General features: G+C 40.3%; 1 protein-coding gene across 2 annotated transcripts; it reads right to left on the reverse strand.

Moving 5' to 3' along the window:
• Positions 1-1,415: 1,415 nt before the first annotated feature.
• Positions 1,416-4,271, reverse strand: LOC122081375 (phospholipid-transporting ATPase 2-like). 2 transcript variants are annotated; one of them, XM_042648475.1, is made up of 8 exons: positions 4,072-4,271; positions 3,623-3,796; positions 3,390-3,441; positions 2,695-2,822; positions 2,427-2,577; positions 1,977-2,304; positions 1,826-1,869; positions 1,416-1,740 (listed from the first exon to the last, which is right to left on the reverse strand). In XM_042648475.1, exons 1-7 carry the CDS (start codon positions 4,254-4,256, stop codon positions 1,835-1,837), a joined length of 1,053 nt encoding a protein of 350 aa, XP_042504409.1. In that variant the 5' UTR covers positions 4,257-4,271; the 3' UTR covers positions 1,416-1,740; positions 1,826-1,834. The 2 variants fall into 2 exon arrangements, with proteins under 2 accessions (XP_042504409.1, XP_042504408.1); XM_042648474.1 differs by having other exon boundaries at positions 1,826-1,878.
• Positions 4,272-19,289: the final 15,018 nt, after the last annotated feature.

Consider the following 19,289-nt stretch of genomic DNA (forward strand, 5'->3'; position numbering starts at 1 on the left):
ACAACACCGTTTTGTTCAGGAGTACATGGCATGGTGTACTATGCATTAATGCCACAGTCCTGTAATTACTTAGCAAATGGTCTAGGATTACGATTGATGCATTCTTGTTTAATCTTCTTCTCCTCCTCTCTCTTCTCAACATAAACGAATAGAGTTCCTGAATTCCGTTCACCATATCAAGAAAATCTTGCCCACGTTCTCCCAATTTCTAATGCGGGCGTTCTTTCACTTACAATGGTACTTCCGCGTGAAACTTCAGATTATATGAATAATTTATCATAACAAAGTCCCTTTCCAATGATTTCCCTTAGAACCTTCTGTTTCTGTAATTCTATGTTCTATCTTAAAAGACTTAAAACAAAAAAAAAGTCTCCGCTCTCATGCAGGGATCCCAACACCAAGATATTAAAGGCCACTGAAGGGTCTACAATTTTAATCAGTTGCTGCCTGAACTTGGTCTTGATGAGTTGTTAGTGAGCCCATTTTTGCCACCTCCGTCCACTCGGTGTTAACAAGTAAAAAACGATTGAGAGTACTGGACCACCCCTCCTTCCTGCTTCTCCTGAATTTGATTGAATATTAGATTATCAAAGAGTATGTAATGAATTTGATTGTTATAAGTCAATCTGATGCTAACATTCTTCGCTTCTACTGAGCATGAGAATATCTCCATAATATGCTTTATCCCAAGCGTCGAGCATATTGAGCTTCTTGCATAATAGCTTAAAATTCTCTCTGCAAGGGGGGGTGGGGGGAGAAAAAAGAAAAGAAGAGAAGCCTTTACTCTTTCTTCCCAAGCTTCCCAAAACCCTACTGAGAAAGAAGAATGGAGCTCTTACGGTAGAATGTTCTCCTTAGACGAAACTGATTTCACGGCACAGTTGGTCAGAGAGGATTGGAAATCGAAGAGGAAGAAATGCTGCATCTGCATTTCCTGGTAGAAGAGGTTGATTGGACCAAGGGAATCAAGGACGAAGAAAGAAAGGGGAGAGAGGAAGAGTGCGATGGGGTGGGATTAGAGTGGCTGAAGGAGGTGGTTCACGGTAGAGGGGAAGGTTGGCATGACAGATGGTGGTGGGAGGGGAGGAGATCGGAAGGGAAGAGGAACAAAGGGTAATTTGGGGATTTAGAATCAACAGGGGAGAAAGGGAGGTGAACGTTTGCTTTCTAGGAGAAACCACTCTTGAAATGATATGGATTTTTTTTTTTTTTTTTAAAGAAATCACTGAACATAAAAAGCTATACAAAAAACTTCTGCACTCCTTAGACTGCAATAACAGTCACTCATCCGATTATTGGGATTTTTGCCTACATCTTTTCATCATTCAAATGTTCTGTTTTCTTTTCCTTTCGAGAGGGGATGGGTTCGTGCTGTCTGTTCCTAATTGGTCATACCACATCAGACACCCATAAAATAGGAGTGGAAAGAGAGTATATATATATATATATATATATGGTTAAGTTATTTCCCTGGCAGTGAACAGCCAAAGTATAATCAAATATATTTTTCTTTTGGGTTAGGGGGTTGGGTTGTGCTTCATTATGCAGTTGCCCAATTCTTATTGAAGCTAACCTGATCACAAAAAAATGTTCATTTCTTTTCGAAGACAGTGTGGAAGCTCTTTACAATCGGGAGCTCGGGCTCAGAATCGACCATCTCTATCAGGTTCTTGTTCACAAATCCACTTGGTGTCAAGTCTGCACCTTGATCATTGCTTGGAGCAGTTTTGTAGACAAACGCTGCAGGGATAAAATGAATGATACAATGTAATCAATTGGATTCTGGATTTTGCTTGAATGCAGTAACAGGGTAAAAATTAGTTACCTAGGCCGTTCAATGCTTGTCCTGACTAGCTTTCCGCTGCAAAACTGAAAGGGCTTTTTATAAACCCATAAATAAACAGATAAGCTCAACTGTATTAACTATACATGACTTTTCTGTAGCTGCTGAAGATGTACAACTCAATTGTTCTTACAATTTCTCGAATAGCCTGAAGATGACAATCTGGATGGCGATGACTGGAAGATCTCAAATGGAGTTGTCGATCCTATAGACCTTCTGGTTGCGGTTGGTGAATTGGAAAGTAAAGGCTCACACACAGGATTCCGAATTTTGGGTGGAGTTATAGACAAAGGTGCAACATCTTTGATTAGAGACCTAGGCTGTAGCTCCATATTACTCAGAGACAAAATGGGCACACCCATGCGTTCTGCCTGCTGAAGAATATTGATTGCACTTGATCTGTATGTGTATCTGAAGTATTTTAGAGCCAGCACAGGGCCCATCCCCACTGCCACTGTCAACTGTAAATTAAAAAAAGAAAATAAAAAAAAAGACCATTAGGAATATAGATTTTAGTGGTCATGAACAGCTACCCAACCTAATGAGAAGCAATTGAAAGACCCTGACAATGGAAGAAACTTACAAACATGGTTATCCAGTAAGATGGTTGTCTGCATAGTCGGAACATGATCGTGTACATCCCAGCTGATGGCAGGCCACTGACAATCAAGTTTATAACATAGAAGAAAACCAAATTCCCCCAAATTGCAAGATGCTGCAGTATTGTGAAGGAACTGCAAGTTTGACAAAACTCAGTCGTGAATATGAAGCTGAACCATGTACATGGAAATTTTCACTGTAAGAAATGAGGACATTTGAGTATTTGGTTTACTATCATAATTGTTATTTACTTGGTCTCTAGCGCCACAACGAAAGCCTGTAACCAGATACATCCAGAGAGTGCCACCATTGACAACTCTTCCATCTCACTTTTCTGATCGGAATAAGCATGTATGGTAATTAAAAACACGACAAGTGCCTGCATACCAAATTAATTGTCAGTGGCCCAGGTAACAGTAACAGAACAATCATCTATACAAGAACCGACCAAATACATATCATGTCAGGTATCCACCAATTTTTCAATCAAATTTATGTATGAAAAATTGGTGGAACTAACACTAAATCAAGAACCTCAAAGATATTTTTTATCTTTTTATTGCAATGTCCAGAATAAACGATCCGAGGCAGTAGCCAGAATTCTTCGTGAATATTTTTGGCTGTTAAAAGAACAAGAAACTATTTGATGAAAGGGACTGATGGCCCAAAATAGTTATAAAATGTATTTATAGCCGGTCACTTTTCTGAAAAGCTCCATTCCCATGCTTTGACACAGTTTCAAATGGCTTGCAGCAATCTAGGACACCAGTTGAAACAATCAACATGGACTTGGTCATGAAAACCAGGTTTCAGAACATTCAAGTAAACCAGATTTTCAAACATTCTTCTTTGTAATTTCTAAACTTATACAGTAGTTTCAATGGCAGCAGGTATGAAGTAACAAACGCGAAAATGGAAAGAGATAGTTACAAAATACTGCACTCACATGGAAAAGAGACCTCCCAAACCATCCAGCAAATGTGCTTGGATTCAAAATCCTGGTTCAAAGAGTGATTCTTAGTCCAATGATTAGGAGCAAATCTTGAACCAAAGGCAACAGCCTGGTTCCATAGTCCAACAAACGTGGCATTCCTACGAAATTAGAAGAATGGTTTTTTCTAGGAATTTGTTTTAAATTGGATATAAATAGACTGCGGATAGTGAATAAACATTACCAACCTTCCTGCTTGGCAATAAAAGAGAATTTGTGGGTGTTGCACAACTGTTCTTTCACTAAGATCTTTGTCAAGGACACTGACTAGCACTGGGACACTGGTGTAGAAAACATTATAAGCCATCAGACTGACGGAATTGAAAAGGCTGGTTCCAGAGACACCTGAGATAAAAGAGAAGCTGAATTTGTCCTAGTGTCAGTTTGAGAACAACATTGAAGAAAATGTGAAGTAAACAGGAGCATTGTCAAGTTATGACTACTCTTGGATAAGATTCTGGAAGCAACATTATGGCTTTCGCATGCAAAAATTTGTTGATGGTCATTTCCTTACTCCCCCCCCCCCCCCCCACTCCTCTTCCCATGTAAAGACGATAAGTTGCTTCCGGAAGCATATCCAAACACACCCTTGGCACAGAGAAGCAACACAGGTAATGATGGATACATAGGAACTCACAAGATCTGGATAAAACATATCACTAGAGACTTGTAGAAGGAATACTGGGAGAGAAATGCTGTCCGGTTGTATGAGTAACGCCCATGGACAAGTATCAACCTTTTAAGAAACCTGAACTCTGCAAAAATGAAGGGAAGCTGAGCAAACCAATTAATTGAACTTGTGTGGCCACCAAAAAAGTCCATAAGATGCTATAAATTGAGATTTAAATATATAGCAGAAAACAGAAAGAAAGAAAAAAAGAAAAAGAAAAAAAATATGGCGGTACAGTTGAATCCAGCTATACAAATCATGTTTTGCACTTCTACCCCGTTAACTCAAGAGTCGGCTCTTTACTATCTTGACTCTCATCAATTGACCTTCCTCTTGTCCTTACACCATACCACTCCTGCAGATTAAAAGTCATTTGTCTTTGCGCAGCACGTGATAGCACCATCTCTGCCATCTTTACATTATCATACCAGTGCTCACCTCTTGATGCTAAGAAATTTTTTTAACAAAATGCATTCATTTATAGTCTATGCTTTCTAGTTTCACAATTTGTTAGTCTCAGCATCCTAAACTCAGCTACATTCATATATGTATAGCTTCCTGACTGCCAACCTTTTATTTGGCTTGACCCTTGTCTCTATTAGTTGTAGTCCTTGCCTCAATGTCATTATGCTTGGGCTTGGTTGAAGAAGCATCACTAGGGAAGCAGTAGCCTGCTGGGCAGTAATGTATGGTTGGTATCCGTATGTATCTCACTCTCAGATTTTTCAAATTCCCCTATCTAAGATTATTGAGTATCTGAAAATTTTGCCATTCACCTCCTCTGCGGGAGGTTGTTTTTAAGTATAGTCAATTTATTTTACACTATGCTAGTCTTACATTGTCTTTTATGTGCAATAGCATTTTGTGTAGTCTTTTTTTTTTTTTTTAGTGGCTCACTTTGAGTCTCCAACGTGCAAACAGTTCCCAAGGCATTGTTTTAGGGTGAATACTACTATGTTTGTCTCAACTTTGGTATTATCAGGAATAAAATATTGAATTGATGGGAGTATCAGGGAGGTGATCTCAGGAGATGGCATCATGGATAAAATGGAAATGCTGGAAATCTAAGGCAATATGTTTGAAACATACGTAAGAAAAAACAATCTTTCCTTAAAATACATAAGGAATCTTTGTTTTTAAGCTTCCCTGAGAGTAAACAAGAAAAAAAAAATTAACAATTGATATGTACCTACTGTAACATGCTTCATTGCGATATGCAAAGTAATTAGTTAAGTTATTTATACAACAACAACAACAATAGCAACAACAACCAAAGCCTTATCCCAACTTAATGGGGTCAGCTACATGGAGGTTCCAAGCAAGGATGAATACAAGGATTCTTGTCTCCTTGTGAGGCCCTTCTTTTATATATTCTTTTTCTCCTTTAATATAGTTTAATTCATCAGAAAAAAAAAAAAAAAACACAAGGATCCATTCAAAAAGATTTGACTGGTTATGACTGATTATAATAAAGTGCCGGTTGTCTACCTGACGCACCACTATAGATCAGCCACAGGCTTATTACGATAGACTATAATAAGGTACCAGCTGTCTACCTGATGTACCAATATAGATTGGCCAAGCCAAAGCGTCCTACATGCATTACGTCCACCACCAAGACAATCCATCCCTCAACCTACTTTTATGAAAGGAGGAATGAGCAAACGAATTCTTGAACGCCCCGCTAAGCACGAAAGTAACAACACGAGCACACAACTCCGCATTGAAAACTATATAATCAACACACAACTCCTAGAGTTATTTATACTCCACTCAAAATTGTAAATGGCTGAAAAATCTCATGAACCCAATATATAGCATAAATTGGGCTTAAATTGAATCTTTTCTTAGATACATCATTTATCAACTTGGTGCAGGTAACCATCTTGCATCATTAAGGAACTCAAATCTGTCAAGAATTAGCAATTTTCTTCATCAAGATTCTATTCTGGTCAGTGTGATTTTTTATTTTTCAAGCCCAATTTGTGTTACTTTAGTAGAGTTGAAGCTTTCCTCTCCTTTGAGCTTGTGGGAGAATCAATGACATAAATTGAAAACTAGTCTCCAAGATTCCACCATCTTTTCTTAGATATGTCATTTACATGGGTTTTTTCACCTCCATCCAAATTCGGCTCTAGTCCGATCACCTGAACTCCTCCCTGGCTGAGGAAGAGAAATCTGAATATGGAAATCTTTCACCCCTTTTGGCTCAAGAAGAAAGCATTTTGAGGCAAAAGGCTAGAATCAATTGGCTGGAATTAGGGGATTCCAACTCTTCTTATTTCCATCAATCCCTAAAGGCCACAAAAAGCTTCAACTCCATCCCCATGCTAACAACTCCTGATGGCTCTCAAGTCTTCAAAGTTGATGACATAAAAGATGTTTCTATCAACCATTTCAAGCTGTTGTTCAATCCGAATGCTTCCCCAGCCTTGCCCATCCCTGAGGGGCTTATCAATAAATTTGTTCCTGTCAATGTTGCTCTTATGCTCTGGGCCATCCTCTTTGATGAAGAGATTACTATTGCTATTCTCTCCCACAAAGCCAGCAAAGCTCCAGGGCTTGATGGGTTCAGTATGGGTTTTTCCACCTCAGCTTGGGATATCATCAAAGAGGATCTAATGAAAGCTGTTAAGAGCTTCTTTTTCAACCCCAGTCAGATCAAGGATATCAGTCATACCTTCTTTTGCCACATCCCCAAAAAGGAGGGAGCTGACACAATGAATGATTTCATGCCGATTTCCCTCTGCAATCTCCTATACAAGTTTATTTCCAAGATACTTGCCAATCGGATAAAGACTATCATCGACCCTCTTGTTAGTGATAATCAGTATGCCTTCATACCTGGGAGAAGCATTAGAGACAACATTCTTCTCTGTCATAAGATCGTTAGAGGATTTGACAGAAAGTCCACCCATCGGTAGCTCTTATGAAAATTGACATCCACAAGGCCTTTGACTCCTTGAGAGGGGACTACATTGTTTCGGTTTTCAACAAGCCAACTAGATTTACCACTGTATTACCTTCCCCAGATTCTCAATGTTGGTCAATGGAAGCTCAGAAGGGTACTTCTCTTCTACAAGCATTTGCCAAGATGATTTAGAAATAAGAAGTATCAAGGTTGGAGATGAGGGAAGAAAAGATTTAGAAATAAGAAGTATCAAGGTTGGAGATGAGGGAAGAAAATGGAAGAGAGAAAGGAAGAAGAAGGAGAGAAGGAGAGAAGAAGAGAGGAGAAGACGGTAGGAGGAAAATCGTGAATGGAGAAGACGGTAGGAGGAAAATCGTGAATGAGCTTCTTGCTCATCAAATTAGATTCACATAAGTTAAGGGAATTACATATTCCTCCCTCAGGGAGATAAAAGAGAAATAAGAAAAATAAGGGAAATTACATATAAGGGCAACTTAACATAAAACATTCCTAATGTACACCCCTAATACACATATTCTAACACTCCCCCTCAAGCTGGAGAATAAATGTCATGCATTCCCAGCTTGCATAAGGGGGTACTAACAGTAGAGTCTCATAGGTATGAGACCCTTCAGTGTCATACCCCAACTCGAGGACCAACCGACGCAGCCAAGTGAGCTCACAAACAGCATGAGCCATTGCTCTGTACTCAGCCTCTGCACTAGATCTAGCTACAACCGGCTATTTCTTACTTCTCCATGTAACCAAGTTGCCACCCACAAATGTGCAATACCCAGATGTGGATCGCCCATCAGAAATGGAGCCAGCCCAATTAGCATCGGAATAGCCTTTAATCCTCAAGTGATTGTTCCGGCATACAAAAGGCCTTTTCCTGGAGAGGACTTCAAGTATCTGACAATACGATATACAACATCCAAGTGCCCACTCTTGGGTGCATGCATAAACTGGCTCATAACTCCCACTGCATACGAAATGTCTGGGCGTGTCAGAGATAGATAAATCAGCTTCCCCCTAGCCTCTGGTATTTCCCTGCATCAACAAGGGAAGGGCCACAATCCTCTCCTAGCTTATGATTCTGCTCAATAGGAGAACTTGATGGTTCACATCCCAGCATTCCTGTTTCCTTCAACAAATCTAGAACAAATTTTCTCTGGCATACATTTGTTCTCTTCTTAGGTCTTGACACTTCAATACCCAAGAAATATCAAGTGTCCTAGATTCTTGATCTCAAACTGTTTAGCCAAATAAGCTTTCAGCCTAGTTATCTCCTCATCATCATCTCCAGTCACCACAATATCATCAATATACACAATCAGTGCTGTGATGGTGCCATTACCTCTCCAAGTAAATAATGTGTGATCTGCTTGACTTTGGGAGTATCCATTTTTTAGAATGCCCTGTTTGAACCTCTCAAACCAGGCCTTTGGTAACTGCTTCAGACCATAAAGTGCCTTCTTTAGGAGACACACCTTCCCCTCGGCTCCTGAAAAACTTGAAGCCAGGAGGAGGCTGCATATACACTTCTTCCTCTAAATCTCCATGGAGGAAGGCATGCTTCACATCTAACTGATATAGGGGCCAATCTCTATTTGCTGCCACAGATAAAAGAACTCTTATAGAGTTATGTTTCGCCACAGGAGCAAAGGTCTCCTGATAGTCAATTCCATACACTTGACTGCACCCTTTGGCCACCAATCTTGCCTTGTACCTCTCAATAGCACCATCTGATCAGTACTTGATTGTATAGACACATCTGCATCCAACTGAAATTCTCCCCCTGGGAAGGTCAACCAGTTTCTAGGTACAGTTCTTCTCAAAAGCTATCATTTCCTTTGACATGGCTTGTTTCCACTTAGGGTCTGACAAAGCCTTAGTAATAGTATTGGGAATGGAAGCAGAAGAAAGAGTAGCTGTAAAGGCAACACTTATAAGAGAAAGAGCATTATAGGAAACAAACTAGGCTATGGGGTTAGTACAAGCTCTCTTACCCTTACGAACAACAATATGAAGCTCCTCCAATTGAGGAGAGGAGATGTTACCTGACTGAGGAAGAGGAAGCTCAAGATGTGGATTTAAAGAGGACTCTTGGCAGGTCTTCTTTGTCCTTGTGTACATAATAACAGGTGCCTTCTCTGTATAAGGTTCATCCACCGTAGCAACATCATCTCTTTATGTTTACCAATATCAAAAAAAAAAAAAAAAAAAAAAAAAAAAAAAGGAGTAAGAGGCAATGGGGTAAGAAATGTAATGGCATCAATAGTATTTTATACTCCCCTTGAAGAGGATGCTGATGAGGTGCAAAGTAAGGGACAAACTCAAGAAATGTGACATCTTTGGAAAGAAATCTCCTGTGAGGTGATGGGTGATAATACTTGTAGCCTATGGTGGTGGAAGAATACCCAAGGAAGAGGCATTTTAGAGCCTTGGGATCGAGTTTGGTGCGGGGGGATTTGTTAACATGCACATAACAAACACAACCCAACACCTTTGGGGGAAGAGTGAAAGCAGGAGACTGAGGAGATAGGAGCGCAATTGGGTTTTGAGACCGAAGAATTTTGGTAGGCATGCGATTAATAAGGAAAGCTGCAACAAGAATAGCTTCAAACCAAAAGGTTTTAGGAACATGCATACCAAATAAAAGACTTCTACCAACTCCTAACAAATGACGATTTTTCCTCTCAGTTATCCCATTCTGTTGGGGTGTATCAACACAAGCAAGCTAGTGGATAATACCATTGTCAGTAAAAAAGTCTTGTAAGCCACCATACATATACTCACCCCCTTTATCAGATCGGACAATTTTGATCCTGATTTCAAACTGGGTATAGACCATTTGATAGAAGTTTTTGAAGGCATCATAAACATTACTCTTATGCTTCATAAGAATGGTCCAAGTGCAACGAGAAAAGTCATCCACAAAAGAAACAAAATAGCGGTGGCCAAACAAGGAGGTAGTGGGACAAGGTCCCCAAACATCAGTATGCACAATATAAAAAGGAACAATAGATCTATTACCATGATAGGGATAAGAAGAATGACAATGTTAAGCAAAAGTACATGGTTAACAATGAAATACATGAGTAGAAGAAAAAGATGCAAACAAATGAGGTAACTGTTTCCTCATAACAAAAGATGGATGTCCCAAACATTGATGCCAAAGCATCACAGAGTCTATAGGGCGAACATCACTACAACCACATGCATAAGGCTGTGGTGTAAGCAAAAAAGGTAACTGCGGCTCAAGACGGTATAGGCTTCCCTCCTCACATCCACTGCCAATAATCCGCTTTGTCCCCAAATCTTGAAACAGGCAATGAGAAGGAAAAAATGTGATACAACAATTCGGGGTTTTAGTTAAAGTGCTCACAAACAATAAGATCAAGATAAGGTTAGGGACATAAAGAACAGAAGCAAGTGAAATGGAAGAGGTAATGGGAATACTGCCTTTACTAGAGATAGAGGAGAAAGTAACATCAGCTACTCAGACCTTATCCTTACCAGAGCAAATGGAGTAGGAGTCATAGTAATGGGACGTACCAGTCATGTGGTCAGAGGCACCAGAGTCGATGACCCACGACGGAGCTGTGGAAGGTGCAGAGGTGGTAACATGCATAGCAGAAGCTGAGGCATCCTGTGAAGTAGACGGGCTATCAAGTTGAGACATGAACCGACGAAACATTGCAATATCATCCCTGGAGAAAGAGCTGGTATCTGCCTGTGAGGTCTCTAGTATCAATCTCTGTCATAGTAGCATGGGCTGTAGCCCCTCCTAGCGGCCACCACGTGTGCCAGAAGATCCACCATGTGTACTTGCATGGCCATGAAGAACCCAACACCTATCTCGAGTATGTCCAGGTTTCCCACAATGATCATACTGTCGTCTATCCCTGTCATCTCCATGAGGGGTCCCTTGACCTCGGCCGCCTCCACGCCATTCTCTGTGAGAAGTGAAGGAAAGAGCAGAGCGCTCAAGTGAAGGTGTAGAATCCATGGCACCTCTCCTGGTTTCCTCACTCAGGAGGTAGCTACACACCTCATCAAGCGTAGGTAGGGGTGACCGGCCTAAAATCTGTATCCAGACCTGCTCATATTCTGAATTCAGCCCACCTAGGAGAATCAGAACACACTCTTTTTCAAGATATTTGTATAACTTGGCTTCATCATCGGGATTGGTCAAATGAAGATCTCAATAATGGTCATACTCCTCCTAGAGTCCGATAATAGTGTTTTAGTAGTCTGAAATGGACTTAGTCCCCTGCTTCATGGCGAGTGCCTGCTGAAGAAGCTGGTAGACCTTCACAGAGTCACTTACCCAGTCATAGGTCCTAGAGACACTATCCCAAATATCTTTGGTAGTTTCCTTCCGTATAAATCTTCTACCTATCTCAAGTTTCATGGAGAAAAGCAGCCAAGTCATCACAGAGGAGTTTGCAGTTCCCCATTTTTGGTACCTAGGGTCTGCGACAGCGGGAGCCTTGATAGCCCCAGTAATATATCCTAGCTTCCCTCTACTCCGCAGGGATAGCTTCACAGAATGTGACCAATCCAAGTAGTTGGTACTATCCAACTTCACAAGAGAAATCTGGGTGTTAGGATTGTCAAATACAATCGAACTGGGGTTGGTACTACTCGACCCACCCGATGTAGCTTCCAAAGGTTCCGTGAGATTAGACATAATGTAAGGATGCCCCTAAACAACACTTCAAGGGGAAATCCAAAGCAAAGGGGAACACCAGCCCCAAAAAAGTCTTCTTCTCGGAAATCAAAAACAAAAGGCAAGCTAGTAAACCATAGAGACTTGAGCCAAAGCCAATAAAAAACCACTTCAACTATGTAGCCTCATCAAATAACCACATACAAGCATCATAGGAGAGAGAACATCTAGCAAACACAACCAAAACACAATATATCATCCATTTCAGACCATAAAACCTGAAAAAACAGAACCAGGCGATACCTGGCAACAAATCGAGAATGGAGTAGTACTCCAACAACACACAAAATCAGGAAGCAAGGCTTGGGGAGTCAAATCTAGACCCCTGGGCGATTCCTTTAAGCTATCCCACTCACCCAACCAAGCAAGGATGAGAGAGAAAAGGGGAATCGAAACTGGCAGGGGCGGTAATGGCTGAATGGGCTTCTCCTCTCTGTGTGAGCTCCAATCTATGCTTGCAGCCTTTAAATCTTCCTCTAAGTGTCTTCAACTTGTGTTCAAAACTCCATTAGGCTTTCTTGTATACCTTTTTACATAGTATAGCCTCTAATGAACCCCTCTTTCTTTTAGGGTTCCAAGAGAGACTTAAATAATGGAACCAGAAAAGATTAGTCAACTCTCAAACCTTTGTACGGCTCTGATACCAAGTTAGAAATAAGAAGTATCAAGGTTGGAGATGAGGGAAGAAAATGGAAGAGAGGAAGGAAGAAGAAGGAGAGAAGAAGAGAGAAGAGAAGACATGGTAGGAGGAAAATCGTGAATGAGCTTCTTGCTCATCTTACCCAAATTAGATTCACATAAGTTTAGGAAATTACATATTCCTCCTAAAGGGCTCCTCTAATGTAGAATTAGAATAACAAGTGATCCTAATCCCAGGCAAGATCTAAAATTCTGGCTGAATAGGGAAGATGTCCTCCAATAGGCTTCGTTCTAGCTCTTAAACACTCTCACAACAAACAAATAAAAGGAAATAAGAAAAGAAAGAAATTCGATGAAGGGTTGAGAAGGGGGAAGAAGATAGATATCACGATCATCCGTCTCAGAATTTTAATGTTAGTCACTAAAATTCTAATGTTAGTCATTAGTAATGGCAATGAGGTCTACAATATGAATATCACAATCATCCGTCTCACCTTCATCTTCAACACCATCCTCCTTGTCTTTAGTGGTGGTATTGACTATCAATTATCATCAAGTTGTGGTTCACACACTACCATCTTTGGGCTGGCTTCAAGCGCAGCAATGACGGAGTTGGTGTTCTATCGATAGGGGCAAAATTTGGCAACGTGTCCAAAACCTCTGCAATAGAAACACTTGATTACTCCTTCTCTATTAGTCATAGGTGTTTTCTCCTTGTCCAACTTGGCTGGTGGAACTTTGTTTGGAACAATGGTTTTCTTTCCACTAGTCATGTTGACCTCAGAATCATCAACTGATGGGTAGGAACGTCGAGGAATTGATTTAAGCAAGTCCTCTGCCTCTAATGCCTTTTCAATACATGCATTTAATGATGAAAGTTCAATCACACCAAGCTTATCACGGATATCATGTCGTAATCCCAACTTGAATCGGGATATAAGCAGTTCTTCATTCTCGTGATATGCACCTGTTCGTGAGAGTAAATCATTAAATTTATAAACATATTCCTCTACAGTCATGGTACCTTGTCGGAGAGTGTTGAGCATGTCATATGGACGGCGTCGGTATGTTGGGGGTAGATATCTCTCACTAAGTATGAGTTTGAGTTCTTCCCAATTGCGAGGCTCTCTATATCTGCGACTGAGTCTACTCTCTTCAACTTTCCACCAATCTTTAGCACCACCTGTCAGCTTAGCGATAGCTAGTTGGACCTTTCTTTCTTCAGACTTACGGTACCATCGGAAGTAGTCATCAAAGGAGTTCAGCCAGTTATGGAAGTAGAGGGGATCATGCTTTCCGTTATACTCCTTCAATTCCAATTTAACCTTATATATATCATCATGATGAAATTGGTTGCCCTCATGTTCATCACACTCTTCACCTCTAGCTAGTGTGTTTCTTCGAGCTTTGAAAGTGAACCTTTTTGGTACAGTAGTGTTATTGTTGACTGTAGGCTGTGTATGAGACTGGGCAGCAGTAGTCTCTTTCAGTTCTGTAAGTTGTTGGTCTATAGTATCCATCCTTGCATTCATTAGTTGGAGGGATTTCATCACATCCTCCAGTGAGTATTGTTTAGAACTCTCTTCAGCCATAGCTCTAATACCACTTAATGTAGAACTAGAATCACAAGCGATCCTAATCCCCGGCTGGATCTGAAATTCTGGCTGAATAGAGAAGATGTCCTCCAATAGCATGGTTCTAGCTCTCAAACACTCTCACAACAAACAAATAAAAGGAAAATAAGAAAAGAAAGAGAACTCGATCGGGGGTTGAGAAGCGGGAAGAAGAACTAGTGAATGGGCGTCTCACCCAAGCTGTCTCTCACAGTTTTCCAGCACAAAGCTTTTTTTTTTTCATTCAAATATTCAATCAAATTCGTGTTCAATGTTGTAGCCACTTATAAAATTATATAAAAGACTCAAAACTGACTCAAATGCTAAAAAGGAAAAGCCTAACCCAATCCTTAACTAACTGGGAAACCTAAACTGACTAGAAAACTAAAATAACAAAGAAAACAAACTCAAAATAGGACTCTAACTAAACTAATAAATTAAATCCTGTTTGCCTACTTTCTACCCATATTTTTTAGGCCCATTAAAGTGGCCCATTAATGTAGGACTAGATTTGACAAACCAAACTAGACCCAAAACTGCAGGAAATTATAAACCAAAGAACAACCAAAACCAGCTCTAAATATATATATATATATATAGTATATATACCAGATAACAGGATCGATCTATACCAAAATCTAGGGAAATAGGGATCTCCTGGTTCTGTATGGTAAGAAGAACGAGACCGGTGCAATACCGTACTCCGATCCAGCAAGGAGACTAACACTAAGATAGGTGTGATACCTTACTTAGAACTAATTCGTGCAGAATAAAGATAAATAAATAAAAGAACAAGACCATGAACTTAAAATATAAGGATATGGAATTAAAAACTGCTTAACTAGATCTATTTCTCAGAATCAAGAGGCACGAATGTAGGCTTTGATTCAAGGATAGAACAAGAAGCAAGCTATATGCAAAATGAAATGCAGAAAATAATGATGCAATTTGAAAATTAAAGTAAACTTTGCATATAATATTTGGAGATCTTTGATATAGAACTTTGGGTAGGTATGGGTTGGAAGGTTTGAGAAGAAGAGGGATGTGTTGATCTAAGAGAGATCTTTGGGGTTTGCTGGTGCTAACCTTTGAGGGCGATCAGACTTGTAGGGACAATCAAAACCTGGAGTTGTTTGAAGGCCGACGGAGTACTTGGAAGTCCGGCGGAGCTTTGATGAACTTTGCAGAACTCAGAGGGCGAGGCTTGCTTGGGAGCTTCTCTCTCTTAATTCTGATTTTTTTACAAGTGATTTGGGAAATGAGGTAGTGCTCCTTTTATAATACAAGGAACACATTTGAATTACATTTGGGTTTTTGGTGCATTTAGGTTTCATTTAGTACTATTGAAAATTACAATTTGAACAGTACTGAATTTCATTACATTTAGTACTGTGCCCTTGAATTTGGATACTATTTATGGGCACTGTAGGCGCCGAAAGTTGGAGATGGTCTTGTCTTTTGAATTGGAATCTTCTATGATCGCACCACGGCATTCCACGTGTCAGGGACACTGTTCTCCGTATTGGTTTGACCAAGGGTATTTGTACCATATTCATTTGAGCCTGGTATTGGCCTGACTGTCCTTTAACCTGGGACAATATCAGTACCTCCTTTCCTTAATAGGTTGTCCGAGGTTATTTAACTAGGTGAGTTTTCGACTTCACCAGTAGGCTAGGTTTAAAACCGTCCTAGCAGACGTTAGGGACCAAATCAAAGTTTGGTCAAAGAGGATTTTGATTTTGTGGCCCGACGAGACTTACGGGAGGTTACTTCTTTGAATTTGCTTGAAGAGGATGCCTTGGAGTTGGCAGGCTCGTAATCAGGGTCATCTTCATAGGGATCTTGGGCCATTTGCTGAGTGTGGCAATGGGCCAACATAGAACCTTTGATGGAACTAAGACTATAAGCACCATCGCTGGAGTCTTCTTCGTTGTTTGAGTCAGAACCCAACTTAGCCAGACGAGCTAGGAGGGCCTCCTTTCTTTTGATACTTGACTTGGATGAGCTTGGAAGGGTCGGAATAGGTTTGAGACCCGTAAGACTTTGAATGAGTGATGTTTTTTCGCATTTTGATACATCACAGTTGTCCCACCATTTGACGTTGAAGATCTGGCAAAGGACTGAAGCTACCTAGTCGTGAGTCTGGAAGTCATAGATTTGATACTCCCAAAAAAGTATCCATGCCAGGCGGCAGTGGAGGAAAAACCGGAGAAGGTCAGGTTGGTGAGGATGAGGAGTGGAGTTTTGGCAGAATATTTGAAATGAATTTTGTATTTGTGGTGGAAGGATATCGACCATAGGACCATATTGATCCCACCACCGAGGAAACCAGAGGGGAGTTTGGTTATTGAATCTGTATTCAAAACAAAAGAACCATGAATGGCGGTTGATTCTGTTTTGGAAACAGAAGGCTTTGAACCAGGCCTCCTGGTAATCATAGTATGTGTAACTAGGAGGGTTGAAGGTATTTGAAAATTTTCTTGTGGTAAGGGGGTGACCGCCCCAATCTTGGAGGTTGAGAATTTTGCAGATGGTTACCGTTGTATGGGTAACCAAAGATTGATCATTTTTGTCAAAATTAAGTTTGAATCTGACAGAGTCAGTGTCCACGAGGATATACTCGTAAAATTCTTGGTTTTTTGCAGCAGAGGGGGAGTGATGGTGCCATCCTTGAAAGAAGACATTTTAAGCCAATTTGATAGGTGAGTCAGTATATTTAAAAAGGGATTCTTCAATAGTGAAGAGATCTTCTTTGTAAGGTTTTTCATGGTATTGGCTTTTGAGTTTGGGGCCCTGGGCAGTTTGAAGAGGCTTGGCTTGGGTAGTTTGTAGGCTGGAGCTTGTCTTGTTTGTGGTTTGAAGAGGACTGGCTGTTGAGGAAAGGACCACGGCATGGGAATAAGGTTTGCTTGTGGATGCCAATTGGAATTGGCTTATTGTAACTATTTGGTTTGGTGGTGCAGCAGAGGCGCCATAACTGGATTTGGTTTTTATAAGGGAATTTGAGGAGGTGGACTCCTTAGGGGGAGCCATCCTGAGAAGATTGATATTTGGAGTCTTTCCCTATAGGAATTCACGAGTAAGAAAGTCAGGGACATAATTAGTTTCTCCTTTATTATACTATTTGAAATTCAAAATTTGAAAGTAAAGCTTGCCATCTGGCAAAGATTTGTTTGGATGCAAGCATAGTTTTTAAGGCGCTGGTAAGGTGACGCCTTAGCAGCGCCTTGACGCTGATGCGGTTTAGAGATGGTAAGGCAGTGCTCTGCCTTATGCGAAGTGGCGCCTTATGGGTTTTTTTTTTTAAACACATTTTAAAATTACTTGATGAAGATTCCAAATATAGATTTTTTATTGGTAGGTGTATGGTTTTGTTAACACTTGAGATGTATGGGATCAACTTTACTCTCCTAAAAATAACCAAAACAAACAAAACAAAAACACGATTCACAAACAGGGTTTGGATTTTGTCAAGGGTTTTAAGAAAGGGCTTTGAGAAGGAATCAAGGAACAAGGAAGAACCATTGATCCAAGCGACCATTTTGCTCTGGCAGCGGTGGCAACGGTGAGCTTCATTCTTCTTTGATAGGAGTAGAAATATAGTGGATGACCTTAGGGCTTAGGCACTCATTTTGGCATCATAGATGTAAGTATAATAAATATTTATATTTTTTATGTTTTTTTTCTTTATATTTATAATTTTGTTTCATATTTATATTTTTGTATTATATATTAATATGTTATGATGATTGATGATTGTTGATTGATGATTGATGATTGATGAAGATGAACTTAGTTTATTCACTTTACTGATTTGTTTTCTTGATGAATATCTTATATTGGTATGAATATTGAACCTTTAATATTTATTTAACATAGTAATAGGATTCAACTAAGATTTGAGCAAAATAGATTGGTTTTATAAAAAAATTACACAAGAACGATTTAGTCAATAAGGCGACGCTTTATGCCCGCCTTATCGCTAAGGCGCTCCGAAAGACCCTCAAACGCCTCCATCACCTTACCGCCTTAAAAACAATTCCTACATTTCCTCCCCTTGTTTCTCAGTCCTTGTTAATGGTTCTATGGGCTGCTAGTTTGCGTCTTCTGTGGGTATCCTTCAAGGCTGCTCCCTTTTGCCCCTCCTTTTTTTCTTGGCCCTTGAAGTCCTCTCTATATCCATCCAATCCTCCATGGACCAACACCTCATCTCCCCCATTCCCAAATCCAAAGACCTCAAGCTAACCCATATTGCTTTTCTTGATGACCTAATGATCTTCTCAAAGTTGGACTCCCCTTTATTGTGTCTGTCATGTCTTCTCTCCACCTCTTTGTAGTTATATTTGGCCTTCGTATCAACCTCCTAAAGCCCCACCTCTACCTCGCTAATGACACTGATGCTACCTAACCCTCCTTATTGAGTCGCTTGGCTTCACTCTTGGCTCCCTCCAAGTTAATTATTTGGGGATGCCTCTTATTATTGCCAGCTTGACCACTCATCATTGTACGCCCCTATTGGATCTTAGTACAAAAATGCTTCGGCTCGGTAAAGGAAAGCTCCTCCCTATGCAGGGCACTTGAAGCTCATTAGATGATAACTCATCACTGTACGCCCCGGTTGGTTCTTATTGGGAAAAGGGCTTCTACTTTGGAAAGGAAAGCTTCTCTCATATGCAGGTTGCCTGGGATTCATTAGATTGGTGCTTCAATCCCTCTACTTATATTGTTCTAGTTTTATTTTTTTATTTTTTAATGGATAGTCCCGGAGAGTTGAACTCTCCACCTCTAATTGTGAGGTTTTTGGTCTTTGCCAAGTGGCTACCCCTTGGGGTATGGTCTAGTGTTTTTGTGTTGTCTTAGTCCACCATCAACGCAATGGAGTCTCTTATATGCTCTTTCTTTGGAAAAGAGTGGACTTAGCTATATTTCTCCACCCAATTTGTTGGGCTATAGTTTACCTGCCCATGGTCGAAGGGGGATTGGGATTGGGATTGGGATTGGGAAGGATAAAAGAGGTAGACTTCATCGGCATTCTCAAGCTTATTTGGAAAATTGTGGCTAAGAAGAACAACATTTGAGTTTTTTTTTTGAGTCTATTCCACCCTTCTTAAAAAGGACTCTCTTTGGACAAAAATAAATAAAAAAAGGATTTTTGTTCAAGAATGAAATCTTATCGGGCCACCTCCTCAGATGCTTCTTAGGTCTGGTGCAAGATTCTCAAAGCCAGGTCCACTGCTCTCGAGGCCATCTCTACCTCCATTAAAGATGGCTCTTCCACATTTCTCTG

Source organism: Macadamia integrifolia, chromosome 6 (genome assembly GCF_013358625.1).
Source record: "Macadamia integrifolia cultivar HAES 741 chromosome 6, SCU_Mint_v3, whole genome shotgun sequence".
NCBI lineage: Eukaryota > Viridiplantae > Streptophyta > Magnoliopsida > Proteales > Proteaceae > Macadamia > Macadamia integrifolia.

What these genes read in the sequence shown, in the direction of transcription:
- LOC122081375 (XM_042648474.1), bottom strand. Translation starts at nt 4,256, where the DNA reads ATGGACTTTTTTGGTGGCCACACAAGTTCAATTAATTGGTTTGCTCAG. An exon ending in TTTTATTGCCAAGCAGGAAG is followed by an intron (nt 3,442 to 3,622) that starts GTTGGTAATGTT and finishes TCTTTGAACCAG; the next exon opens with GATTTTGAATCCAAGCACAT. An exon ending in GTTGTGGCGCTAGAGACCAA is followed by an intron (nt 2,578 to 2,694) that starts GTAAATAACAAT and finishes TCAAACTTGCAG; the next exon opens with TTCCTTCACAATACTGCAGC.